The sequence below is a fragment of the Pipistrellus kuhlii genome, unplaced genomic scaffold (assembly GCF_014108245.1).
Source record: "Pipistrellus kuhlii isolate mPipKuh1 unplaced genomic scaffold, mPipKuh1.p scaffold_m20_p_4, whole genome shotgun sequence".
In the NCBI taxonomy this organism is placed as follows: domain Eukaryota; kingdom Metazoa; phylum Chordata; class Mammalia; order Chiroptera; family Vespertilionidae; genus Pipistrellus; species Pipistrellus kuhlii.
In genome coordinates, this window is record NW_023425540.1 from 90945486 (window position 1) to 90973312 (window position 27827).

Here is a 27827-nt window from a genome sequence, read left to right on the forward strand (position 1 = left end):
GAATCCCACAGCCACTGTTGGTCCTGGAACAGCCCTGGCACCACACTTTGCAGCAAGGGCATTGGTGGGGTTGATATTAGACAGTGGAGGGCGGGCTCCGCTCGCCTGACTCAAAACCCCAACACGAGCTGCCCCACCACACACTTCTGGGGGGCAGATGGGTACCCAGAGAAGACTGGGGAGCACAAGCTAGGAGTTTGGGGCTGCTCCAGGGAATGAAGGACCGTGAGGGAGTTCGTTAGCTTAGTCCAGTGGTCGGCAAACTCATTAGTCCACAGAACCAAATATCAACAGGACAACGATTGAAATTTCTTTTGAGAGCCAAAGTTTTTAAATTTAAACTTCTTCTAACGCCACTTCTTCAAAATAGACTTGCCCAGGCCGTGGTATTTTGTGGAAGAGCCACACTCAAGGGGCCAAAGAGCTGCATGTGACTTGCAAGCCGCAGTTTGCCGACCACGGGCTTAGCCAACGCAGTGCATGGCCCCCTGAGGCCCTGACTGAGCTTATGAGGAAGGGGCTGTAATGCTGAGCAGAGGGCACAGGAGCTCCCTTGGGTGAAGGGAAAGATGCAGTAGTGGCTGGGAACAGAGAGGGCGTCTCAGCTGAGTAGCTGGAGAGTGGGGAAAGGTAGGAAGAGAAGAGATTCCTTAGGCCCGAAGGTCAGGCGCTGACACTCCAGTGCGACCCATGTCGTCTGCCTCTGGCCAGTGTGTGTTTCACTGTTCCTGCCCTTGGCCTGTGGCCCAGGTGACCCATGTCCTCTTTTGGCCCATGTATGACCCCGCCGTCCACAGTCACACCCACACACACAGGCTCTAAGGAAGATCACTGTGAGGAAGGTGCCGGGTCTGGGAACCTGCCCCAAACGGGGGTGTCAGGCAGGGGGTGCCAGGGTGTGTGTGTCTGTCAGGCCATGCGTTAGGGCGCGTGTGGGAGTGCATGCCGCTGTTCCTCCAGGAGTACATGCGCATGATGGGGCTCAGCAGCTGGCTGCACTGGACGGCATGGTTCCTGCTCTTCTTCTTCTTCCTCCTCGTCGCCGTCTCCTTCATGACCCTGCTCTTCTGTGTCAAGGTATTTGTGGTTTCAAGAGGGGGTCTGATGCCAAGAGTAAGGCATTCAATTCGATGGAAGATCCAGAGGCAGCCCTGGTATCACTATAGAGACCCCAAGATCCCACGTTTGCAGATTCCAGGGGAGTCTGCCTGGGCTCCGTGGAGAGGAGCAATGGTTTCACAGTCCTGCACTCAGTGTAGCCCCTTCACCACTCCCCACCCATTTCACTTACCGTCCCCACTTCCCTGCCGTCGCTGCATGTGCTGACCTCTGGGGGGCCACACCACAGGTGAAGAAGGACGTGGCGGTGCTCGCACACAGCGACCCCTCTCTGGTGCTGGTCTTCCTGCTCTGCTTTGCCATCTCCTCCATCTCCTTCAGCTTCATGGTCAGCACCTTCTTCAGCAAAGGTGAGTCTCCCTGACCCCGGGGACAGAGGACAGGGCGGGGGGCGGTGAGCAAACCCCAGAAAACCTGGCCGTTTCATTTGTGATAAATAGAAACTGAGGAGTTTTTGTATCGGCACCTTCCTTTGGGCTCAGTGTTCTAGGTGTTGAAGTACATCCCTGACTAATTCTTTTTTTTTAAGTTATTTTTAATTAGCATCGACAATCGGTAAGTATATTAGTTTCAGGTGTGCAGCGTAGTGATTCAGCATTTATGTGCCTTACAACGCGATCACCACAGGAAGTCTAGTAATGACCTGTCCCTGTACGTAGTTTCAGTGATGTTATTGGCTGTGTTCCCTGTGCTGCACTTTATGTCCTCGTGACTTACTTTGTAACGGGAAGTTTGTACTCTTCATCCCCTCCCCCTTTTCCACCCCACAACCCTCTCCACTATGGCAACCATCAGTTTATTCTCTGTATCTCTGAGTTTGTTTCTATTTTGTTTATTTTTTTTGTTTGTTTTGTTTTTTATATTCCACTTATAAGTGAGACCATATGGTATTTGTCTTCCTCTGTCCAACTTATTTCACGTAACGCAATACTCTCTAGTTTCAGACATGTTGTCACAAATGGCAAGATTTCCTTTTGTATGTCTGAGTAATATTCCATTGTGTGTATATGTGCCACATCTTTATCCATTCATCTATTGATGAACACTTAGGTTGCTTCCATATCTCTGCTGTTGTAAATAATGCTGCCATGAACAGGGGAATGCATATATTATTTTGAATAATTGTTTTTTGTTTTCTTCAGATAAATACCTAGGAATGTAATTGCTAGGCCTTATGATAGTTCTGTTTTTAATTTTCTGAGGGTTCTTTGTACTGTTTTCCATGGTGGTTACATTAATTTACACTCTCATCAGCAGTGCACAAGGGTTTTCTGTCTCCACATCCTCACCTTGTCTTTTTTATGATAGCCATTCTGACAAACTGAGGTAATATCTGATTGTGGTTTTGATTTGCATTTGCCGGATGATCGGTGATGTGTCTGTTGGCCATCTGTATGTCCCTTTTGGAGAAATATCTACTTGGGTCCTCTGTTGTATAATAAAATATGTTAACATTTAGATCTGCATAACTCAAGCAATATTTTCCAAATGATCAAGGAAGGCATCATGTTACAAAATCATGCAAGAAGATTAACCCATTTAAAATCATGCAAGAAGATTAACCTATACTATTACACTGAATTCCAATGGAATTCAGTGTAATATTGATAGTATGAAAAGTTCACTGGTTGATTTCATTCCATATGCACCTAACCTTTAAGAAACTACCACTTATTGAATGGTGTAGTGTCAAAAAGAATATCCACAAATATCTAAAAGGTATGAAATACCCTCCCTTCCCCAACTGCTTATCTGTGTGAAGCTGATTTCTTTATTTACTTCACCAAAAAATGTAATACATGTAGCTATGACAATTCAGTTGTAATCTAAGCCATACATGCAGAGGTTTGCAAAAATGTAACCTCTTGCTAAATGATGAGAAACAGAGTGTTTTTCATAAAAATACTTACATTAACCTATAATGGATTTATTATTTTTATTCTAAATATCTTTAAATTTTCTTAGTATCAATTTCTAATGCAGTCAACATTGATGTGTGTGTGTGTGTGTAACTCACATAAACAAAAGTTCTTTAATGTCCTTAATAATTGTTAAGTAAGTAAAGGAGTCTTAAGACCAAAGCATTGGAGGGCTGCCAGCATGGACTTCAGCCACACTGTTTTCCCCACACCTCCACCCCCTGGCCCACCCTCTCTCAGGTCTTTCCCACACGTCACCTTCTCATTAGAGCCTTCCTGGCCACCTGCTCACAGTCACAGCCCCGGTCACAGCGCGGCCTGCTCACAGTCACAGCCCCAGTCACAGCCGCAGCCTGCTCACAGTCACAGCCCCGGTCACAGCCGCGGCCTGCTCACAGTCACAAGCCCAAGTCACAGAAGCAGGCATGCTCAAAGTCACAGCCCCGGGTCACAGCTTGCGGACTGCTAACAGTCAACAGCCACGCGCCATGGCATGCTGCACAAGTCACAGCCCCGCGGCCTGCTCACAGTCACAGCCCCGCAGCCTGCTCACAGTCACAGCCCCGCAGCCTGCTCACAGTCACAGCCCCGCAGCCTGCTCACAGTCACAGCCCTGGTCACAGCCTCGGCCTGCTCACAGTCACAGCCCCGCAGCCTGCTCACAGTCACAGCCCCGCGGCCTGCTCACAGTCACAGCCGCAGCCTGCTCACAGTCACAGCCCCGGTCACAGCCGCGGCCTGCTCACAGTCACAGCCGCGGCCTGCTCACAGTCACAGCCCCGCAGCCTGCTCACAGTCACAGCCCTGGTCACAGCCGCGGCCTGCTCACAGTCACAGCCCCGCAGCCTGCTCACAGTCACAGCCGCGGCCTGCTCACAGTCACAGCCCCCGTCACAGCCGCAGCCTGCTCACAGTCACAGCCCCTGGTCTGGGGAAGGTTGTGTCCTCATTCTTCGCCTTGCTGGCTGTCTGTCCCCACGGGATTATAAACTCGGGTGGGCATCGGGTGGGGCTTTGTTTTGTTTGCAGTGTTCTCCCTGGTGCCTGCAGCAGGCCTGGCACAGAGTGGGCACTCAGTGATTATCCGTGAGGGAAGGGGAAGACCAGGCAAGAAGCAGGCTGTTGTGAGGGGCTTAGTATTAGTCATACCAGGTGTCCAATGTCAAGGCAATTGGCTGTGAAGTCTGTAGGAGAGGGCCAGAAAAATCAAGGTGTGGTCCCTGGATGAAGAGGACATCTGCCACCCTGAGCAGGATCACATTCCCTAGGGCCGTGGTCGGCAAACTGCAGCTTGCGAGCCACATGCGGCTCTGTGGCCCCTTGTCAACAGAGTGGCTCTTCCACAAAATACTGTGTGCAGGCGCACACGTACAGCGCCATTGAAACTTCGTGGCCCATGCGCAGAAGTCGGTTTTTGGCTCTGAAAAGAAATTTCAGTCGTTGTACTATTGATATTTGGCTCTGTTGACTAATGAGTTTGCTGACCACTGGCCTAGGGCACAGGCACCCAGACTAGAGAAAGACTGCAGGCCAAGCCTGGAGTGCCAGCCGGTGTCCCAGGGAGGGGGTCCTGAGGCTCACGATTTCCTTCTGACACGTTCATGCAAACTCTCGTGCTTGATTTTATCACACGTACCTTTCTCTCTTCATCTGTAGCCAACATGGCGTCAGCCGTCGGGGGCTGCCTGTTCTTCTTTACTTACATCCCCTACTTCTTCGTGGCTCCTCGATACAACTGGATGACTCTCAGCCAGAAGCTCTTCTCCTGCCTCCTGTCCAATGTCGCCATGGCGATGGGAGCCCAACTCATTGGAAAGTTTGAGGCCAAAGGTGAGTATTTTCCTTTTTCATACGCTGCCCTTGCTGATTCAGCTGCACCCACTGGGAGCCTGAGCAGAGGTGCCTCCAACTCCCGGAATAGACCTCCGGGACAGCTAAGCGGGTGATACGTTTGGGAGGAGGTTCTTGGCATCCACCACCTGGATGGTGTAGTCCTGGCTTTGAGTTCCCTCGAAGCTCTGCCTGGAACCAGCTGTTAGCGCAGGAAAGCACTGGATGTGAGCATCTGCACCTGCCGACAGGGGATTGCACTCCATTACCCCAGTCTCTGCCTGCAGCAGGAGGCATTCCGAATTATTACACTCCAGGTCTCAAAGTCCATGTTTGGTTTTTGTTTATTTTTTCAATTACAGTTGATGTACTATATTATATTAGTTTCAGTTATACAACCCAAAGATTAGGCATTTATATAATGTATTAAGTGATCACCCCCATAAACCTAGTGCTCATCTAACACCATGCATAGCTATTACAATATTATTGGCTGTGCTGTACTTTGCATCCCCATGACTATTCTATAACTACCAACTTGTACTTCTTAATCCCTTCACCTTTTTCACCCATCTCCCAAAACCCCCTCCCACCTGACAACCATCAAAATGTTCTCTGCATCTTTGAGTCTGTTTCTGTTCTGCTTGTTTATCTTGTTTTTAGATCCCACATATAAGTGAAATCATATGGCATTTGTTTTTCTTGGTTCTGTCAAAGTCCATGGGTTTTGATCCATGCCGAGTTCTCCATAAAGTGGTACAATTAGCATCTCTCCTTTCCTGGCCCCCTGCAGTGATTGGCAGTGAGGGTGAGAGGCCTGAGGGAAAAACAAGGCCCGGCCAGAACATTGCTTTCTGGCTTCACTAGCAGGAAGTGAAATGCAAACTCCCTTTCTACATGACTGACCTGTGTGTAGTTTAAGACCATCTTGGCCCTGCCCCACCCAGATGGTCTCTTTTTCAGGATGAGTGCTCCCGTTTCTTCCATCCATGCAATTCCCAGTTATTGTAGCTTCTGGTTGGGGGAAGCGGTCTATGGAAGGAGCAGGTGGAGAGTCACAGGAACCTTCAGTGTGTCTTTATCTTTTCTTGTCTTAGTGTGGCTTATCTTTACTTAGAATTTTTTTCTTCAGTTGGCAATGTCTCCCAACACTTTCGTTTTAAATGTGTGTCTCCAGTGTTTAGAGGTGTGAAGTAGACTGTGGACTTTTGATGCACAGTCCCTTTCAGGATTCAAATACTTTTAAAATATATATATTTTATTGTTTTTTTTACAGAGAGGAAGGGAAAGGAATAGAGTTAGATGCATCGATCAGCTGCCTCCTGCACACACCCTACTGGGGATGTGCCCGCAACCATGGTACATGCCCTTGATCAGAATCGAACCCGGGACCTTTCAGTCCACAGACGCACACTCTATCCACTGAGTCAAACCAGCCAGGGCTCAAATACTTTTTTAAAAGCCATTTACAGAGAAGAATATAACTGTATGGCACCTTTCATTTTCCAAAGTTCTTTACTGAATTTTCGTAAAACAGACACATTTCTAGTTGTTTCAAAGTGAACATTGACCAAGGCCAGAGAGCAGCCATTTCCATCAGAGATTCTTGAGCCAACAGGTCATCTGGCTCCATAGAATGCCAAGGTCGTTTCGACTGTGCTGTTGAAAACAAAGAGAAGACAAAACACTATGAGCACCACCAAATAGAGCTTTCTATGTGCCTAAAGCATGTTTCTGTTTTTAAAAAGACATATGAAATGCACACTGATCCAATATTGGACTTATCCCAAATCACATATATGCATGCATATGTGTGTATGTGTACTATACATGGGTGTATATATGTGTGTGTGTTTATATAGAGAGATATTTATTTATGTACATATATTGTAAATCAAACGTGAGCCTGTCTAGCCAGTTAATGAGCTTTTGCAGGTTCTATAACATCAATTTTGTAACTTACTCTCCCCTTAAAGACCTGAAGAGCCCAGCTGGTTTGGCTCAGTGAACAGAGTGTTGGCCTGTGGACTGAAAGGCCCCAGATTTGATAACAGTCAAGGGCATATGCCCAGGTTGTGAGCTCAATCCCCAGTGTGGGGCGTGCAGGAGGCAGCCAATCAATACTTTCTCATCATTGATATTTCTATCTATCTCTCCTCTCCTCCTCTCTTTGAAATAAATAAAAAATATATATATATTTTTTAAATTATATTTTAAAAAAAGACCTGAAGAGAGTCATCAGCTTGGCTATAAGAGCAGGAAGGGAGAAGTCATGCTGGCATTGCTGTTGGCGGGGAAGGAGGGCTGCAGGTCCGTTCCAGGCCCACTTCCTAGTCTGTTTTCCAGGCACGGGTGTCCAGTGGCGAGACCTCCTGAGTCCCGTCAATGTGGATGATGACTTCTGCTTTGGGCAAGTGCTGGGCATGCTGCTGTTGGACTCTGTCCTCTACGGCCTGGTGACTTGGTATGTGGAGGCCATCTTCCCGGGGCAGTTCGGTGTGCCCCAGCCCTGGTACTTCTTCATCACGGTGAGTCCTGATGCCCCTGCTGCTCATGCTGGCCACTGGGGGCGGGAGGGGGGGGCCACAGGTTTTCCCAACACTCACTGTGACGTTTGATGCCTAGTTGGGCAAGGATATAGGACCTTTCCTGGGCTCCGTTGGTGAGCAGTATATCCTAAGGGCCCTGAGGTGATCCCTGCCCTCCAGGGTCTGAGAGAAGGAGCTGGGCTGGCCCACCATCCGCAGCACCAGCACACCCTCACCCACAGCCTCTTTCTGGTCACCTGGGTGGGGTCTGGGTACGGTTTGTGGTGATAGTCTTATCCCTCACATGGCCTGTCCCTGTGAGAGCCAGACTGAGGGCTAGAGTCATCCTCTAGACAGGGCGGGGCGGGGCTTCCTCCGAGCACAGGGAGGCCAGGCCCTTTGGCTTCTCCTACATCGTTCCTGAGCTTCTGTGTGGGTGAGTAAGGGTGCAGTGGAGGGTGTGAAGACACCGCCTCCTTCATGTTCTATCCTCACCTCACTCTGGAGTGGAACATTCAATAACCTTCTGTATTAACTGTCCTTGTTTGCTTTTCCTCCATGTCACACCGGAGTTGATATGATAGAACAGTAAGCTTGTGAGTTGTCATCATGCCACGTGGCAGATTAGGAAGCTGAGGCTTAGCACTTCCCTGGGAGTAGGGGGGTGGGGGGGAGCGCTATGCTGGATCCTACCAGCTTTGGAGCTCTAAACAGTCTCTCCTCTGCACAGCATCATGGGAGGGAAGACCGAGGCCTGCCTCCTGCCTGTGTTTAGCATGTCAGCTCACTGTTGCTCTGTTTGTCACAAACACAATGACCTGATACGAATCAGCCCTCTGAGACCCATCTGCTTTCCGGTCTAGCCCTCGTATTGGTGCGGGCACCCACGAACGGTTTCAGGGAAGGAGGAAGAAGACCATGACCCCGAGAAAGCCCTCAAGACAGAGTACTTTGAAGCTGAGCCAGAGAACCTGGTGGCCGGGATCAAGATCAAGCACATATCCAAGGTGTCACACCCTGTGGGTCAGGCAGGGAAGGGGGACTTCGGAGTCACAGGTGGTAAGACCTGCTGCCCTGCCTATGGCTCTCTCCAAGCTGGTGACTGTTCTCTGGGCCTGTTGCCTCCTGGGTCCTCGGGGCTGCTCTCTGACCAGCTCTCCCAGGCACTGGCCACAGCTCAGACTCTGTGTCACCAGGGCCCAGGGTGGAGACTCAGGGTTGAGTCAGTAATGCATGCCGCTGCTCAGACTTAACCCTCAGCAGCGTTGCAGCGAGTGACACTGTGCTGGCTGCACAGCGATGCCTGGGCCTCACAAGCCTTTGAGGCCGACACCAGGGATGTTGGGGAGCTGTAGGGGGTGGAGGAGTCAGAGAACAGCGGGAGGCAGCATGGTCACCAATCAGCACTCTGTCCGAAACTTCCTCTCTGCCTGGTGCCAGTGATGGTGGGGGTGGGAGGGACCCATGGAGTAAGTCCCTGAGGGCCCCTGAAGTCCAGGCCGCTCTGCCTTTCCTGCAGGTGTTCCAAGTGGGGAACAAGGGCAAGGCAGCCGTCAGAGACCTGAACCTGAACCTGTACGAGGGGCAGATTACTGTCCTTCTCGGCCACAACGGTGCAGGAAAGACCACCACCCTCTCAATGCTCACAGGTGAGGGGCCACGTGGCCACCGTGGGCGGAGCCAGGTGACCGGCAACCCGCTCACGGCCGGTCCCTGGGTGAATCGAGGCGAGGCCGTTGCGCCTCGCGCTGGCTGGCGGGGGTCCCCCGGAACTGAGGCCTTCGGTCTTCTCCTTGGCCGCAGGTCTCTTTCCCCCGACCAGCGGGCGGGCGTATATCAACGGGTATGAAATTTCACAAGACATGGCTCAGATCCGGAAAAGCCTGGGCCTTTGCCCACAGCACGACGTCCTGTTCGACAACCTGACGGTAGCAGAGCACCTGTGTTTCTATGCTCAGGTGAGCCGGCAGAGCGTGGCATTCAGAGGTTGCCGCTGTCGTATTTGCTCCTTAGTCGGCGTGCTTGGGTTCCCCGGGCAGCCAGCTGAGCCCTAGCCTCCCGGCAAACCAAACCTGCTCTGTGGAGTGGGGGAGGGGGAGGCGGAGGGAAGCCAGGGCTTGGAGGCCCACACAGGAGAGGATGAGACAAGGCCAAGGCTAAGTGGGTCACTGGATGGCCCCTCAGAGGCCCCTGTCGAACTCTCCGTGCCCTGCTATTTCAGCTGAAAGGCTTGTCCCGCCAGAAGTGCCCTGAAGAAGTCAAACAGATGCTGCACATCCTGGGTCTGGAGGACAAGCGGGACGCACGGAGCAGGTTCCTGAGCGGGGGGATGAAGCGCAAGCTGTCCATCGGCATCGCCCTCATAGCGGGCTCCAAGGTACAGGGCAGCGGGCCCGACCTCCTGCAGGGCACGGGCCAGGGCCCCCCTCTGCGATGACAAACACTGGGGGCCGGGGGTCCAGAGGCGTTGCCCTCTAGCTCCCCCTGGGCCTGGGCTGGCTGCTGGCTCCGCCGCCGTGGCTCCGACACCTCGACCCTGGACACCCTGTCTGGGCAGTTTGGCAAGGGCAGTCCTGCTGCCTCTTTGTGGACTGGAGCTGCCTGTGCTGAGGATACAGCAGCCCAGGCCTGTTCCCAGGCTGTGCCTTGCCCTCCAGGTCCTGATGCTGGATGAGCCCACCTCGGGCATGGATGCCATCTCCAGAAGGGCCATCTGGGACCTCATCCAGCAGCAGAAAAGTGACCGCACCGTCCTGCTGACCACCCACTTCATGGACGAGGCCGACCTGCTCGGGGACCGCATCGCCATCATGGCCAAGGGGGAGCTGCAGTGCTGCGGCTCTTCGCTGTTCCTCAAACAGAAATATGGTGAGTGGCCCGGGGCGGGAAGTGGGCTGGGCCGACCCACCTCCATTCTATGTGGGGTCAGTGTCACGGACCCAGTGTGCTGAGCAAAGTGTCCGCCGTTGCCTGGGCCAGCGTTCTCAGTGGTTAGAGCATTGGCCTGTCCACCAAAGGGTTGTGGGTTCGATCCCTGGCCCCTCTCTCTCCTTCCCTCCCTCCCTTCCACTTTCTCTAAAAATCAATGAAAAAATACCCTCGGGTGATAGGCCTCTGAGGTCAGACAGGGACAGGCCTTCCCTAGACTTCTGTCTGCTGCTTCTGGGTGGAGACCCGAGGCCTCCTAAATAAGGGCAGAGAAGGTTGTAAGAGTGAAGAGGGAGGGAAGTGGAGCAGGTGGTCCTGATTGGATTTGAATAACAACCAGTCGTGGTCCGTGGAGCAGCAGGTGGGAATCGGGGCTGCCCAGAGCGGCAGTGCTTGGAGAGGCCAAGCCGTGTGCCAGTCCTGCCGCTCTCACACCAGCAAGTGGCCTACGACCTGGCCCAGGGCTGGTGGGCCGCATGTGGAATCAGGATCCTCTTTGCTCTGTAGGCACGATTTTTCTCAAGGGCAGCTCCTGGCCCAGTGTGCCAGGTCCCATCCACCTTCTGCCAGGGGGAAGGAGAAAAGACAGAAGACAAGATACCTTAGGAGTTGCACACCTTCCTTCTGTGGCTTCCCCTGGTCAGCACACAGCCCAGTCAAGTAGATGGTGACCCCCGTGTGGCCACCATCGGGCTGGTGGAGACTGGACAGGGTGGCCTCCATCCTGGGGTACCATTACTGAGAAAGCAAGGTCTTGGGGACAGTATCTACCACAGCCTCTGAGACTTGAAGTCTGAAGCCTGGTGTCACCTCCTTACCATGCTCAGCGCCCACATTTTCCAGCATCTCTTCCCAGCTAGGGAGCAGGAGGCAAAACCCTCGGGACAGGTCTGAGGAGTTCTGCGAGGCCCCTGCTCTCCAGCCCCTTCCCCGTGAGCCTGAGGACCCCGGGCAGGCCAAGAAACGTGGGCGGCGGCCTCACGCAGGGCCCCGCTGTGTCGCAGGTGCAGGCTACCACATGACCCTGGTGAAGGAGCCTCACTGCAACCCGGAGGCCGTCTCCCGGCTCGTCTACCACCACATCCCCCACGCCTCCCTGGAGAGCAGCGCCGGGGCGGAGCTGTCGTTCATCCTCCCCAAGGAGAGCACGCACAGGTACACGCCCCGGAGGGCGCGCATGTGCTGTCAGAGGATGGGGCCCGGTGGGCTCTGAGGGCTCCACGCTCAGAGCCACCCACCCTGCACCCGTCAGGCCCGGCCGCTGGGCGTCCCTCAGTCCTGGGCCTGTGTCAGTCAGCACAGTCAGCGCGGTGGACCTGCTTGCCGGGTCTAGGCTGCCAGGCCTCCCTCTGCAGTGGGGCTGGGAGAAACACCGCTCATACCTGAGAAGCAGAGAAGGGTCTCACTCGTCAAAAGGGAGCTCAGGGCATTGGTCACACCGGGTGAAGCACGCACCACCACCCATCCAGAGTTCTCTGTGGAACTGCGAATTTGTATACGCAGACATGCGAATTCGACACACGTCTCATCAGCGGTGCAGGCTTACCAGGGTGGGGAGATAAAAAACCAAACTTGATTCACATTCTGAAACTTTGGGACATAATCTTAAAAGTACTTTTAATCTTGCTTCAAGACCGATTGAGTAATGTGTTGTTGTTGTTGTTTTTAATATATTTTTATTGATTTTAGAGAAGAAACGAGAGAGAGTCAGAAACACCAACGATGAGAGAGAGTCATTGATCAAGCTGTCTCCTGCATGCCCCCTATGGGGGATCGAGCCTGAAACCCAGGCATATGCCCTTGGCTGGAATCGAACTCAGGACCCTTCAGTCTGCAGCAGGCTGGTGCTCTATCCACTGAGCCAAACCAGCTAGGGCTAGTAATGTGGTTTTAATGGCCACATAATAGTCCCTGACAAAGATATATAATAATTTGTACATAATATCTACTCTATTATCACATGCTCATGGTTTTCCAAAACAATATGCTAATGAGCATCCTTCTAAAAAACTCTTTGTCCATATATCCAGTGATCCCTTAGGATAGATTCCCAAAAGTGGGGTAAATAAGACAAATTTACCTTTTAGAAAGGTGGTATGTTTAGCTTCCCCATCAGCATGATAAAAGAGTGTCCATTTTACTCCACGGTTGCCAGGTTTGAATAAATTTTTAAAAAATATTTGTGTATCTGATGGGTGAAAAATGATATATACCCACTTAAACTGGCATATTGTATTTCTTCCATTCCTGCTGGTGGGAGGTTAAATATATTCAGTGCTAGTGTGTGTGTGTGTGTGTGTGAGAATTTATTTCAGAGTGGAAGAGAGAGGGAGAAAGAGAGATAGAAACATCAATGATGACAGAGAATCATTGATTGGCTGCCTCCTGCACATTGGGGATGAAGCCTGCAACCTGGGCATGTGCCCTTGACTTGAATTGAACCTGGGACCCTTCAGTCCGCAGGCCTATGCTCTATCCACCGAGCCAAACCAGCTAGGGCCTTCCTGGTTTTTAAGCCTTGCTTTTTCTGCATGTTACGTGTTTATATCTCTTTCTTACTTACCAGCCAGAGTGTCTTATATGTAGTTGTCCTTTGGACTACACAGAGCTTAGCAGCACTGATTCCACTACCCCTGCACATTAAGAAATCCACGTGTAAATTTTAACTTTACAAAACTTAGCTACTAATAATAGCATACTGTTTACCAAATGCCTTACCGATAACCTAAAGAGTTGATAAACTCGTGTTTCTTATGATAAATATATTACACTGTATTTGTACAACAAAGTAAGCTAGAGAAAATAAAATATCAGTAAGAAAATCAGAAGGGCCCTAACCGGTTTGGCTCAGTGGAAAGAGCGTCGGCCTGCAGACTGAAAGGTCCCAGGTTCGATTCCAGTCAGAGGCATGTACCTTGGTTGCAGGTACATCCTCAGTGGGAGGTGTGCAGGAAGCAGCTGATGGATGTTTCTCTCTCATCGATGTTTCTAACTCTATCCCTCTCTCTTCCTCTCTGTAAAAAAATCAATAAAATATATTTTTTAGAAGGAAGAGAAAATACATTTATAGAACTATTTTTTTATTTTTTATTTTTTTAGAGAGAGAGAGAGGAAGGGAGAGAGAAATATCAATATGAGAGAGGAACATTGATCTGCTGCCTCCTGCATGGACCCCACTTGGGGACCAAACTTGCAACTTGGGTATGTACCTGACCAGGAATCAAACCTGCCATCTTTTGGTGTATGGGATACGCTCCAACCAACTGAGCCACACCGGCCAAAGTTATATATTTGTTTGAAAAATTTTTCACGTAAGTGGACCCATTAATAACATGTTGGGAATTAATTTCAACCATTTTTGTTGCAATGTTTTCAATTTTGTAGTTGTCTAATTTTGTGGGGGGTTTTTTCCATGCAGATACATTACATTTTTTAAAAATTTTAGGAATGAAGTATCTGGAAAGTCATTGAGAAGGGACTCATCACTCCAAGTCTTTTTTCAGGTTTGAAAGTCTTTTTGCTAAACTGGAGAAGAAGCAGAAGGAGCTGGGCATTGCCAGCTTTGGGGCCTCTGTCACTACCATGGAGGAAGTCTTCTTACGGTCAGTAAGTGTGTGTTCCCATTAGTCTAGGACTCAGCAATGTGGATGATTTTTTTTCTACTGCTATTTGCTTATTTAATGACTAGGGGCCCAGTGCAGGAATTCATGCACCTTGAAAGGAATTGTGGGCCGGGAGGCCGTGGTGGGCACAAGGGCGGGTTTCGGCCCATTCTCTGCGCCCTCACCTAGCCCCTCCCACCGGCGCCCCTGGTCCCCTGTCTGCTGGCAACCCTGTTCCCAGCCCCATTGCTCCCACATGCTGACAGGGCCAGCCCCACTCATTTATGAGTGGGCGGAGCGATTGGGGCCAGTGCCTGCAGTGAGTGCGAGCAACAGCTGCTGCCCAAATAGCCTCTCAGGAGCTGGGGGAGGCTGAGAAGCCCTCAGGGGCAATTGGAGCCTGCAGCTGCCACTCGCACCTGTTGACAGTGTCGAGCGATAGGGACTGGCATTGTGCACTGGCAGCAGGTGCAAGTGACAACTCTGGTGCCGACAGTGGGTGTGAGCGGGGCTGGTGCCAGCAGCAGGTACAAGCACTGGATGGGACTGCAGTGTGCGGGAGCAAAGGACTTTAGTAACCACCAGAGGCTCACCCAATGACAGCAACCAGTGCCCACCTTGGTCTGGAGCCCCCGCCCACCTGCTCCATCATCTCTCCTCGGTTGATGCCCTCCATGTTTCTCACACGCCCCCTGGTGGTCAGCACACAGTTAGTGACCAATTGTTCCATTGTTGGGTTGTTCCACCATTTGGTCTACCTGCATATTAACCCTTTATTATATAGGATATTGTTTATAGTATCCTGTAGAGTTGAACCAGAAATCAGCATTACAACTTGTGAATGGATTTTTTTTTTTTTGAGTGTAATGATAAAGCAGTCATCTCAATTATGTCTCTAACACCCATCTGAGGGGGGACATATACCTGGGGTGGAAGCAGGGCAGTAAGTCAGCTATCAGAGCCTGAGTTTGAATCATAACTCTGTTATTAAGACCGTATGAACTCAGTGAGGTTTCTGACATGCACAGCAATTTAGAAAGCGGAGAGCAGCCGTGCTCCGATCCTGTTGGGCGTCTGTGCGCTTCCACCGGGGTTTCTCCTGGAAGCACCTTGGCAACCACAGGCTGGCCAAACGCCTCCCAGGTTTAGGCCGTGGTCCAGAGCGTGCCTCCATCCCTAATGAAGACGTGAAATCTAGCATTCAGACCTTCAGAACTGCAGGGTGAGCTCGCTATGACTGACGCATGTATCAGACATTTGTCAGATGCTTGTTTGACAGACATAGTGTTAAGAACTAAAAATGCAAAGAAATAGAATGTGAGGTAGGGATTTTTCCTTGAGGGCCCATGCCTAGAGCAGGCAACAGATTAAGTGGGTGTAAATACAGTGTAACTATCATGACGCAAGCCTCCTTGTGTCCCCTGGGAAAGCCCTGATTATCAATGCTCCTGTGACACTCCCCACACTCAGGCTCCCCATGAGACAGGGGTCCCCCTGAGCAGGGTCCCTGTCTGCTTGTCTTTCTCTCCTGGACTTTCCTTGGCTGCAGTAGCTGGAGTTCTGGAGGTATTTACTGATGAATGAATGCATGCACAAACCAGCCAAGGAAGCTGATGGCATTCTACTTTAGTGCCTCTGACAATCGCCCTCTCCCCCTGACCCCCACCCCTGCTTCCCTTCTCCGTGAAACAATAGCTTCTCCCTCCCTTATGACCAGGCCTCGTGTGTTTGGTGCAGGGTCGGTAAGCTGGTAGACACCAGCATGGACATCCAGGCCATCCAGCTGCCTGCCCTGCAATACCAGCACGAGAGGCGGGCAAGCGACTGGGCACTGGACTGCAACCTGTGTGGGATAATGGACCCCACTGACAGCATCGGTGCCCTGATTGAGGATTGCACCGCCATTAAGCTCAACACAGGGGTGAGTGCTGGGGCTGGAGCCAGTGCAGGAGGATTGAGAGACCCCTGAGACCCCAAGGGTAGATGTGTACTTCGGTAGGGTCAGCGTGCCAGGAAGAGGGTAGATTACAGCTCGTGCTCCCAGGGGTTGGCAAAGAGGTGGAAAACCTGGAGCATTTTTATCCAGCAGTTGTATTTCTTTTTTTTCTTTTTTTTAAATATTTTATTGATTTTTTTTTTACAGAGAGGAAGAGATAGGGATAGAGAGTTAGAAACATCGATGAGAGAGAGAATCATCGATCAGCTACCTCTTGCACACTCCCTACTGGGGATGTGCCCGCAACCAATGTACATGCCCTTGACCGGAATCGAACCTGGGACCCTTTAGTCCGCAGGCCAACACTCTATCCACTGAGCCAAACAGGTTTCGGCAAGCAGTTGTATTTCTTGATCTTCTAACTTGGCCCCTTACAGATAAGAGGGGAGTTTTGCTTATGATGCTGACAGCATTGGGTGAGGTAGAAGCAGCGCTGGCTCCATTGTATGGACAGAAAAGAGGCCTGAGCCAAGGTTGCATGGTCAGCATGCGGCAGACGTGGGGATCGGTTCCTGTGACACTCCCCACACAGGAAGACAGTAAAGGGGTGAAGTTGGGGAATATGAACAGCTGAGGGACTTTTGTGTGTGTGTGTGTGTGCAAGTGCAACCCGTGTCCTCATACCAGTAGCGAGGAGAGGCAAAGGCCTCAGCAGGAGAGCTGTGGGGCCACAGCCAGTCCCCTAATTCCTGTGATAAAGAAACAGTGCCTGCCCTGCCTCCATGGCTGTTGCAAGACCCCCTGAGGCTTACATCGGGACCCGCAGGGACACGAACACAAGTATCCTGCATGTCACTGGCTGAGCCTGCAAGAAGTTCAGGGGCCCCAGGGCACAAAGTCAGCCGAAGGCCCCAGGCTCACGTGGGAACCAGGCCTGCTGCTGGTCAGATGCTGGCTTCTGAGTGGCAGCCGTGTCATCTCGTCCCCTCTGCTGCAGCTCACGCTCTACTGCCAGCAGTTCTTGGCCATGTTCCTAAAGAAGGCCACGTACAGCTGGCGGGAGTGGAAGATGGTGGCGGCCCAGGTGCTGGTCCCCGTGATGTCCATCACCCTGGCCCTCCTGGCCATCAACTACTCCTCCGAGATCTTCGACGACCCCCTCCTGAAGCTGACCTTGGGCGAGTACGGCAGAACCGTGGTGCCCTTCTCGGTGCCTGGGGCCTCTCGGCTGGATCAGCAACTGTCTGAGCACCTGAAGGACATGCTGCAGGCTGAGGGCCAGGAACCTCGAGAAGTGCTGGGTAAGGGGCCTCCCCAGGGCTCAGGACCCAAGCTGCACTGGGAGAGAGCTGCAGATATTGGGGGTAGTTAGTTCTCCTCTACCCTGCACCACAGGCCTCCTGCTCCCCACACACCCCATCCCATCATGACAACCAGAGTAATGCCACCAGGCATTGCCCGGCTCTCCTTGGGGAGAAAATGGTTACGCTGAGTCAGAAGAAGACATGAGACAGCATCTCTAGGGCCAGATTTTGTCCATGGGGTGATTTCCTGAAGTTTTCTATTTAGGCCCATTCAAAGGAAAGATGAAGCTTCCATGTTGCCTTTTCTTTGTTGCTGGCTGGTCACAGTATGCGTTAATGTAACACAGTGTTTTCTTCCATCATCCTAAAACCAAGACCATCCCATGTCCCCAGGGGTGGCAGTGGGACACTGCCCTGGGTTTGGAGCTGGCATCACTCCAGTGTCATGAACTGTGCTTGAAGGTTTTCTCCCCTCACTGCTCCCCTCCCACTTCCTGGCCAGCTACTTTGAGATTCAGTACACTGAATGGTCACAAAATCTTTAGCTAGGTGAATGGGCAGCCTAGCATGGGCTGGCACTGAGTTGGGCACTGTGCTGGGCAGGAACTCCTCACTTGGCCCTGCCAGTGACTGTGACCCTGACTAGCCCCTCTTTGTCACCCCCTGTTCCCCGAGCCTGTTTTCTGGCTGTCACCCAGCCTGGCCCAAAGATTGTGGGGCTCTCATGGAGTGCAGTGGCTCTGGGGATTCAGGACGCTGCATAGATGCCCCGGCCTGAGTCCATCTGGAAGGTTAAATTGCCTGCTCCCTTTTCAAGTGTGGGGCCTTTTGTTTCTGACCACCTCACTGCGTGGTTTTTTACAATGAACTTAAAAACAACCGAGACCGGTTTGGCTCAATGGATAGAGCGTCGGCTTGGGGACTGAAGGGACCCGGGTTCGATTCTGGTCAAGGGCATGTACCTTGGTTGCGGGCATATTCCCGGTAGGGGGTGTGCAGGAGGCAGCTGTTCGATGACTCTCTCTCATTGATGTTTCTAGCTGTCTATCTCCCTTCCTCTCTGTACAAAATCAATAAAATATATTTAAAAAAAAAAACAAAAAAAAAACAATGAACTTAAAAACATCTGACCTTTGGTCAGTGGTTCTCAACCTTTCTAATGCCGCGACTCTTCATAACTGTAATTTTGCTACTGTTAATGAATTGTAATGTAAATATCTGAAGTAGCAACGAAAACAAATTTATGATTAAGGGTCACCACAACATGAGGAACTGTATGAAAGGGTCGCAGCATTAGAAAGGTTGAGAACCACTGCCTTAGGGAAATAACAACAGGCCTTGACGGAAGCCAATGCACATTTCGGTACTAGGATTCACTGATGTGTCCCTGTCCCCTTGCTGACCCTTGGGTCCTGCAGTATAGGTGTCATCGCTGTACCCCTTTTACAGCTGAGTGAGAGGCAAGACCAGAGCAGCGAGCCTGTGTGAGGGCGGAACAGCCCGCGGACAGTTTCTGTGCACCTGGAGGGTTGCGTGTCTTTCCCTTGGTTCCTCCAGCTTTCAGAGCTCTCAGAGCGTGGGCCGTGGGCACCGGCCGCCCACACTGCTGACTCTGCTGTTGCCCCCCAGGTGACCTGGAGGAGTTCCTGATCTTCAGGGCCTCGGTGGAGGGCGGAGGCTTTAACGAGCGGTGCCTGGTGGCCGCGTCCTTCAGAGACGTGGGCGAGCGGACAGTCATCACCGCCCTGTTCAACAACCAGGCCTACCACTCCCCGGCCACCGCGCTGGCCATGGTGGACAACCTCCTCTTCAAGCTGCTGTGCGGCCCTCGGGCCTCCATCACCGTCTCCAACTACCCCCAGCCCCGGAGTGCGCTGCAGGCCGCCAAGGACCAGTTCAATGAGTAGGTGCACTGCCCCACCACCCCTGTGTCCCGTCAGGTCTCCATCCCCATCAGACCAGACCCCTGCCTCCTCCTGTTAGGGCCTTCATCAGAACGGACCGCCTCAGCCCTGCCTGGGCCTCCACCGGCCATGGAGGTGGACAAAGCCTAGTTCATGCCCTCAGGAAGCTTCCAGTTCTTGGCCAGGGAAACCTCGTCCCCTGTCTTTCCCAGCTCCCCTTACCCACCCTTGTCTTGGATAGCAGATAAGGTGTTGAGTCTCCATGCCGCACACACTGAGGTCCCTGCAGGGAGCTCCTGAAGATGTGGAGAAAAGCCATGCCCTCTTCCCAAATCTGCACCCGGGTCCCACCAGCCATGTCCCCAGGGAATCCCAGCACACACTCATGCTCAGGGCTTTCCTGGCTGTGTGTGTTGATGGCTTGAGTCAGGGAGCCCAGTAGGCGTTTCTCTCCTTAGGCCTTGTCACGCCATCATATGTGTCCGGCTCTCAACCACATCCCTGTCACGGAGCCCCCAAACCTCTGAGACCACCCAGAGGAAGCCAAGAAAATCAGTCAATTTCAGAACAGTCACTCCATTTCAGGGCAGCTTATTAATGGGGGAGGCAGGTTCGTCTCCATCCTCCATTCCAGACTGGGCCCGGGGCCTTCCTGTGTCTTCTTCTCCCTCTGATAGCTCCCACTTCTACCCCAGTGGCAGTCACTTTCTCTCCTTGGTATATCAGAAGATGAATACTTGTGATGGAGCAGATGGCAGGGCTTTGAAATGAAACCCAAGTGCTAGGGAGGGGCTTCCCCTGGATGGAGACATCAGGAAGAGGCGGGCTATGGGGCCTTCAGCCCCGGGTAGGTCATCAGCAGCTACAGGCAGGGGCTGTGCTGGAGCACCTAGAGGGGCAGCTACTTCCTGGCGGCTCCAAACCAGGAGACCCAGAGCTCAGGCTGAGCAGGTTCAAGCGCAGTCTGCTAAGAGTGGGCCAGGCAGCAGGAATTTTTGTTTTAACAGCTTAGGAGATATTATTCACCTACCATACAGCATCCCTGTTTGTGGTACAATTGTATGATTATTAGTATATTCACAGAGTCATGGAGCCCTCATCACAGTGTAATTTTTCAATATAATTGAATTATAACATTATGTTAGTCTCAGGTGTACAGCATCATGATCTGATACATGTATTGGGAAATGGTCGCCACAATAAGTCTAGTTAACATCTGTCACCATACATATTTACAAATATATATATATTTTAATATTTTTTATTGATTTCAGAGAGGAAGGGAGAGGTAGAGAGAGAGAGAAACATCAATGATGAGAGAGAATCATTGATTGGCTGCTTCTTGCAATCCCCCTACTGGGGATCGAGCCTGCAACCCAGGACCTTTCAGTCTGCAGGCCAACACTCCACTGAGCCAAACCAGTTAGGGCACAAATATTTTTTCTTGTGATAAGGACTTTTAATATTTACTCTCCTACAGCTTTAAAATATGTAGCACAGTATTATTAGCTATGGTCACCATATTGTACATTACATCTCCATGACATATATTCAGTAACTGGAAGTTTGTACTTTTTGACCCTCTTCACCCATTTCGCCCATGCCCCACCTCTGGCAATCAACAGTCTGTTCTCTGTATCTATGAATTTTGTTAATTTGGGGTTTTGTGAGGGGATTTTTCAGATAAGTGAGATCATGCAGGATTTGTCTTTCTCTGCCTGACTTATTCCACTTCGCATCGTCCCCCCTATTGGTGTTGTCACAAATGGCAGGATTTCTTTCTTTTTATTGCTGAATAATATTGAGATACATTGCATTTCCCTTATCTGTTCACCCATTGATGGACACTGAGGTTGTTTCCGTGTCTTGGCTATTATAAATAACTAGAGGCCCAATCCACGGAATTCATGCAAGGAGCTCGGCCCTCACAGCCACGCCCCTTGCAGCCCCAGTTTCGTCCGGAAGATCGTCCGGAAGGTCGTCCGGAAGGTCATTAGGCTGTCAGGTCTAATTAGCATTCAGGTCTAATTAGCATATCACACTTTTATTATTATAGTCCTTGAAGAGATAGCTGCATCCCATGCTGTGAACATGGGATGCAGCTATCTCTTCAAGTTAGTGTTTTTATTTCCCTCATGTAAATACCCAGAGGAATTGCTGGATCATGGTGTAGTTCTTTTTTTAATTTTCCAAGGAAACATCGTGGCTTTGACTCACATTTCCATGATGATTAGGGATGTTGAGCATCTTCTCATGTACCTGTTGGACCACAGAATAATTTTATTGCACCTCTCATCACCCCAAAAAGACACCCTGTGACCACAGGCAGTCACTCCTCATTCCTCTCTGCTCCGTCTCCCAGCAGCCACTAGTCTGCTTTCTGTCTCCATGGATATGCCTGTTTCGGACATTTCATGTAAATGGAATCATATAATATGTGCCCTTTCGTGATTGGCTTCTTTCACTTTCAAGATTGATCTATGTCGTAGCATGTGTCAGTACTGCATTCCTTTTTTGGGTCAGTTAATACCCATCTGTCCCAGTTTCACATACTGAAATGGTCAGGATGGGTTTAAGCCACAGAAGAAAGCCATAAAAGCCAGTTTGTAGAAAGTGTTACTGGCAATGAAATGTGGAATGTAGAATGCATTTGATGGGGGTGGGATGGAGGGAGAAGAGCTGCTGCAGCAATGCAGGCACCCGGTGATGGGGGTCTGACAAAGACAGGACCGAGAAGCAGGCCGAGCGTCCTCAGATGTGGGAAAGGCAGAGCGATACCCGAGTGTCAGTGGGGAGTGGGTGGCACAGATTGAAAGTGACTGGGGGAGTGGCACTGCCGTCACTGGAGACAGGAAATCCAGAGGAGGAGCTGTTCTGGGGAGGGGGGGAGGGGGGGTTCCTGGTACAGAGACCACCCCCCGGCTCTGGCATTTCCCCTTAACCTGCATCACATGCTTCGAATGGTCGTTACCAAGGACCCCATCCCCCGTCTGCCCAGAGTGCTGTGCTCCATCCCTGACCTGCCCTGTCCTCCCCACCCCCGCAGGGGCCGAAAGGGATTTGACATCGCCCTCAACTTGCTCTTCGCCATGGCGTTCTTGGCCAGCACGTTTTCCATCCTGGCGGTCAGCGAGAGGGCTGTCCAGGCCAAGCATGTCCAGTTCGTGAGCGGAGTCCACGTGGCCACGTTCTGGCTGTCAGCTCTGCTGTGGGACCTCATCTCCTTCCTCATCCCCACTCTGCTGCTGCTGGTGAGGCCGCAGCTGGTGCTGGAGGCTTGCCCCGGGGCCTGTGTTGACCAAAACCAGCTCGGGCCCTACCCTGGCAGCTCAGCGCTGATTCCAGGAGGACAGTGAGAAATGCCAGGCAGCCCCTCTCATTGACCTCCATGCCCTCAGCTTCTGCCCCCTTTGGTAGGCAGGGCCTCAGAGCCAGGTGCCCTGGTGCTCTGGCCACAGTTCTGTCAGCAAAGGGGAGAAGGGGGTCCTCATGGGGGAAGACCCCAGGGCTGAAAGCCACGTGGGGAGTGACTGGGCCCGGGGGCGGATGGGCAGACCACGCCACCCTCCCGGTGCCGCTGCAGGTGGTGTTCAAGGCCTTCGACGTGCACGCCTTCACACGGGACGGCCACGTGGCCGACACGCTGCTGCTGCTCATGCTCTACGGCTGGGCCATCATCCCCCTCATGTACCTGATGAACTTCCTCTTCTCGGGGGCGGCCACCGCCTACACGAGGCTGACCATATTCAACATCCTGTCCGGCATCGCCACCTTCCTCATGGTCACCATCATGCGCATCCCAGGTGGGAGCCCGGAGGCCGCCCCCCGCCCCCCACAGCCTGGATGCCCGTGGCACCTCTGCCCGCGTGGAGGTGTGGGGGAGGGGGTACCAGTGCAGACCCTGGGCCAGGCCACTCCAGCAGCACCACCCCTCTCACTTGCAGCAGAGAGTGGCGGGGTGTGTGTGTGTGTGTGGAAGGACACCCAGTTGGTGTCCCAGGCTCACACACACACACTTCACAGGGAACATCAGGAACCTGCCTTCCCTGGTTTGATCTGTCCCTGGGGCCAGGATGTTGCGGGTCCTCCTGCACTCACTGTTCTGTGCCTTCTCCCCACAGCGGTAAAATTGGAAGAACTTTCTAGAACCCTGGACCACATATTCCTGGTGCTGCCCAACCACTGTCTGGGGATGGCGTTCAGCAGCTTCTACGAGAACTATGAGACCAGGCGGTACTGCACGTCCTCGGAGATGGCCGCCCACTACTGCCGGAAATACAGTGAGTGTCGGAGCCCCCGTTCTGGGCTCTCTCCCCAGGACCAGCCGGGGCGTCCCCAGGAGCCTTGTTCCTGAGGAGGGCTCCTCTGGGAGGCTCGGCACCGAGTGTCAGGCAGGCAGGTCCCTGGTCCCAGGACTGAGGTACCCGGGTATAAGCATGAAAAGGGGCTTCAGAAGATGTGTGCTCACCGCCCCATCCAGGGATGTGCGCCTCCTCCTTCCTGCCTGGCTGACCCGACATCTCTGTGAGATCAGCCTAGGTGGTCCCTCTCCTGGGGGGAGGAGAGAGTTTCTCCCACCCTGGGCTGGGCGCCCCTTGCTGCTTCCGCAGCACTGTCACCACACAGTCCCCTGCTTCTTTGACCAGCTCCCACCTGATCCCCCCCATCCCCACCACCCTTCTAGCTTTTGTTGACTCCTGGGCATTCTCTGACTCCTGGGCAGCATCACTCCCCTCTCCATCTCTGTCTTTATGTGGCCTTCTCCATGTGTCTTTGTATCTCAGAACTCCCTCTCCTTTGTTTTGTAAGACATTTGTCATTGAATTTAGGGCCCACCCTAAAACGCTATTTATTTATTTATTTCCTTTCCTTTTTTTTTTTTTTTTTTTTTTTTTAGAGAGAGAGAGGAAGAGAGAGGGATAGAGAGTTAGAAACATCGATGAGAGACAATCATTGACCAGCTGCCTCTTGCACACCCCCTACTGGGGATGTGCCCGCAACCAAGGTACACGCCCTTGACCGGAATCGAACCTGAGACCTTTCAGTCCACAGGCTGATGCTCTATCCACTGAGCCAAACTGATTTCGGCAAGAAACGCTATTTCTAAGTAAGATCATTCACAGGTTAAGGGGATGAAGAACTGGATGTCTCTCTGGGATTCACACACATGCACAGCCCTTCTGCACCTGGAGCAGTCTTCAGCAGGCAGCTTTGTTGTCACATCGACAGAGCCCTGCACATCCCCCTGGCAGGCTGTCTCTGCTCTGTTCCTGCCACTTTCTTACTTCACAGGACCAGCTTGGGGGAAGGGAGGCACATCCTCCCTGTCTGTGTGTCTCAGTGCAGTCCCCAGGCAAGGAAGTGAATGTATGTGTGAGTGAGTGAGGGCACAGCTCGGTCACTTGTAGGTGCCCCTTGCAAGGTGAAACTTCCCCAAAATGCAGGAAGTGTTTGGGGCTCTTGGGTGGCAGTGGCAAGCATGGCATGCACCTGGGAAGATGAGTGGACCGTGGACCTTCCCAGCCGCCCTGTAGAGGGCTGGGGTGCAGCCTGCTGGGCCTAGAGAGAGAGACTCGGGCTGGCACCCCAGTGGAGAGGCGAGGGCGGGAGGGGACGCAGGAGCAGCACCCTCTCCCTTGCCCACACAGACATCCAGTACCAGGAAAACTTCTATGCATGGAGTGCCCCGGGGGTCGGCAGGTTTGTGACCTCCATGGCTGCCTCAGGCTTTGCCTACCTCACCCTGCTCTTCCTCATCGAGACCGACCTGCTGTGGAGGCTGAAGACCTGCATCTGTGCCTTCCGGAGGCGGCGGGGGCTGGTGAGTGGCTCCTGCAGCTCTGCCCTGGGCAGCTCTCCCACTGAGGCCAGGCTTCCTGGGGCCAGCTCACAGCGAGAGCCTCAGCACCCAGCAGCGGCCAGGGTGCAGGTGCACCCAGGACTCCCCAGCCTGGAGGCGGGGTCACAGTCCTCCTGGACTTGGGGGCCTTCATCTCGGCAGAGGCGGTGCTGCCAGCCAGCGGCATGTTTATCACTTAGATCCCGTCCCACAAACAAATGAAACCTGCTGAGACCACATTGGATGCACAGAGTAACCCAGGGCACATTAGCTTCTCCAAAAATAGTAGGACTTCTCTAAAAAGAGGAGGTTTTTTTTTTTTATGTATTAAAATCTCGCATCCTTCCGTGACATTTCCTGGTTTTCTCCAAGGGTCTGCACTGTCCTTACTCCTCAGGCAGTGTGTGCCTGCTCAGTGTTACCTTCAGTCCCTACGGTCCCCTGAGCTCTCCCCGAGAAAGGCACAACTAAGCAAACACGTGAGCTGTCCCAGCCCCTCCCCACAAAGAGGAGGACCCCGCGGGCTGGAGCTCAGCCCTGCCGTCTTTTTCCGGAACAATCAGATGGAAGTGCACGAGCGGCCGTCGGCACTTCCCGAGGACCAGGACGTGGCGGACGAAAGGAATCGGATCCTGGCGCCCAGCCTGCACTCCCCGCTGAACACACCTCTGGTCATCAAGGAGCTCTGCAAAGTAAGGCGGCTAAGCCCCCAGGCCCCGGGTCTGTCCCCGCGCCGGCTGCCCGCCTCCCACCGTGACTCCTCCCTGGCCCCTGGCAGGTGTATGAGCAGCGGGTGCCCCTCTTTGCCGTGGACAAGATCTCCCTCGCGGTCCAGAAAGGGGAGTGCTTCGGGCTGCTGGGTTTCAACGGAGCCGGGAAGACCACCACTTTCAAAATGCTGACCGGGGAGGAGACCCTCACCTCTGGGGACGCCTTTGTTGGGGGATACAGCATCCGCTCAGACATCGGGAAGGTGGGTGCCACTAGGGAGGCGGGAAGAGGGGGTTCCTCATCTCTGGCTCGGAAAGTGGATGCGGCAGTGACTGTGGGCAGAACTAAGCCGGTGACGGGGTAGAGAGAAAGAATAGGGAGATAAGGGCCTGGCTGGGGGCCGAGACTGGGCCCCTCCCAGAGAAGCTATTTCTCTGGACCTGGGAGGGCATGGTGCTCACAGCACACTGTCCTGCTCAAAAAAAAATTAAAAATAGGCTCTCTCCAGTCTGTGCACAGTCATGTACAATAATGGTCCCTGGGTGGTTCAGACCAGCCATCCCACCAAGCACCAAAAGCCAGATAAAATGTCAGTCACAAACCGTATTGGCAAGAGCATGGGAGAGCGCACAGCATGGTAAGGAGCTCAGACCAAAATCCAGGAGCCCTGAGAGGCGCAAGGGCCATTATGTTCCAGACGATGGGTGTGGGTTTAGGGCCTGAGTGGAGAGGCAGAACAAAGGCCCAGGGCCACCATGGTAGGGATGTAATAGGAGACTTTCCCCATGGGGGGCTGAACCCCAAAGGCTGCCCCTCAGGGCAAGGATGAACCAGGCCAACCTCCTGCTTCCCTGCCCCTGGGGTTGTCCAGAGGCTCCCCGTGTGCTGAGCAGAGCAAGAAAAGGAATGAAGCACAGCCTGTGCGGGGCCGCAGCACACCCCTCTCCCGAGGAAGGCCTTCATCCTAGGCCTCAAAGAGACCCCAAATAGTGTCTCCAGGCCAAGGAGCAGTGCACAGCTAAACAAAGACAGTCCCTGTGACTGGAACCTGAAAATAAATAAGACTGACGATACAGAAAGTGAAAACTATAGATGTGATCCAGAAAGTGGAGAAAAGGGTGAGAATTCCTCAATATATTTCATCTAAGTTCTAGCAGGAAAGAAGAAAAGGGAAAGTTAATCACTGACAAGGTAATAGCTAGGAGTTTTCCCAGACCCATTCAACACAAATGCTGGAAGCGTAAGTACTACATCCAAAGAGGATGAAGAAAAGAAACCCCATCTTTGGCATCCACAGACCTCAGGCTCACCTGTCCCAGGCGGCAGCTGCAGGGAGGCGGGGAGATGGCAGCGGCTGTGGGGCACCCTGGCTCTGAGGAAGGTGGCCATCTGACCAGGGGGTGCCCCACCTCAGAGGTGTTGCCACTAAACCTCTCTTTCAGTAGAGGGAGAAGAAAGAAAAGTCCTACACGTTAGGTGTTTGTTAAACGTCTGATGAAGGCATGATGCATGACACACCAGCAGATATTTGCATGTGGTGATCACTTGGCATAACCTATATATTCTTGCACCAACCTGCCCCCACCCAGCCTATAGTGGACATGGCCCTGGCTCCTCTCTGACCCCTTGTTTTGGGGCAGTGTGGCTACTCGTGGCATCCTTGAGCTGGCCAAGCCCTCCTGGGTCCCTCCTGAAGTGCCGCTTGGCCAGCTTCGGCTGTGCCAGTGCCAGGCCTGTGCATTGGCTGACGGACCACCCTGGACAAATGGGCTGAGAGAAGCCTGGAGCAGCCTCCCTCTGACCTGTTACCTCCCCAAGGTGCGACAGCGGATTGGCTACTGCCCCCAGTTTGATGCCCTGCTGGACCACATGACCGGCCGGGAGACGCTGGTCATGTACGCCCGGCTCCGGGGCATCCCCGAGCGCCACATCAGTGCCTACGTGGAGAACACCCTTCGGGGCCTGCTCCTGGAGCCTCATGCCAACAAGCTGGTCAGGACTTACAGGTGCCCCTGCGCCTCGGCCCCGCCCCCGCCCCATGACTTGATGGCCCAGGGGTCTTCCCAGGATGGGGTCAGGGTCTCCATCAACGTAGACAGCCACGCAGGTCGGGAGCCAGGGCTCCCAGGTGAGAGGCACTGCCCTATTGGTTCCTGCCTGCTAGAGGCAAACCCAACCTCAGGTGAGGTCAGGACTCCCCTTAGGTG

At 52.7% G+C, this 27827-nt stretch overlaps 1 protein-coding gene across 2 annotated transcripts in view; it reads left to right on the forward strand.

Annotated features, from left to right (window-relative positions):
- The window catches only part of ABCA3 (ATP binding cassette subfamily A member 3), a 50628-nt gene that overhangs the window by 20427 nt on the left and 2374 nt on the right, over window positions 1-27827 (forward strand). For both annotated transcript variants that reach the window (XM_036408925.2, XM_045571418.1), the window contains exons 8-28: window positions 961-1077; window positions 1349-1469; window positions 4695-4868; window positions 7215-7396; window positions 8260-8403; window positions 8916-9045; window positions 9200-9354; window positions 9618-9773; window positions 10054-10264; window positions 11329-11479; window positions 13828-13926; window positions 15664-15847; window positions 16860-17163; window positions 18796-19069; window positions 22117-22321; window positions 22654-22873; window positions 23192-23350; window positions 24719-24891; window positions 25473-25601; window positions 25688-25882; window positions 27439-27626. In XM_036408925.2, the coding sequence (XP_036264818.1) occupies window positions 961-1077; window positions 1349-1469; window positions 4695-4868; window positions 7215-7396; window positions 8260-8403; window positions 8916-9045; window positions 9200-9354; window positions 9618-9773; window positions 10054-10264; window positions 11329-11479; window positions 13828-13926; window positions 15664-15847; window positions 16860-17163; window positions 18796-19069; window positions 22117-22321; window positions 22654-22873; window positions 23192-23350; window positions 24719-24891; window positions 25473-25601; window positions 25688-25882; window positions 27439-27626 (3671 nt within the window). The remainder of the gene's footprint in view (window positions 1-960; window positions 1078-1348; window positions 1470-4694; window positions 4869-7214; window positions 7397-8259; window positions 8404-8915; window positions 9046-9199; window positions 9355-9617; window positions 9774-10053; window positions 10265-11328; window positions 11480-13827; window positions 13927-15663; window positions 15848-16859; window positions 17164-18795; window positions 19070-22116; window positions 22322-22653; window positions 22874-23191; window positions 23351-24718; window positions 24892-25472; window positions 25602-25687; window positions 25883-27438; window positions 27627-27827) is intronic.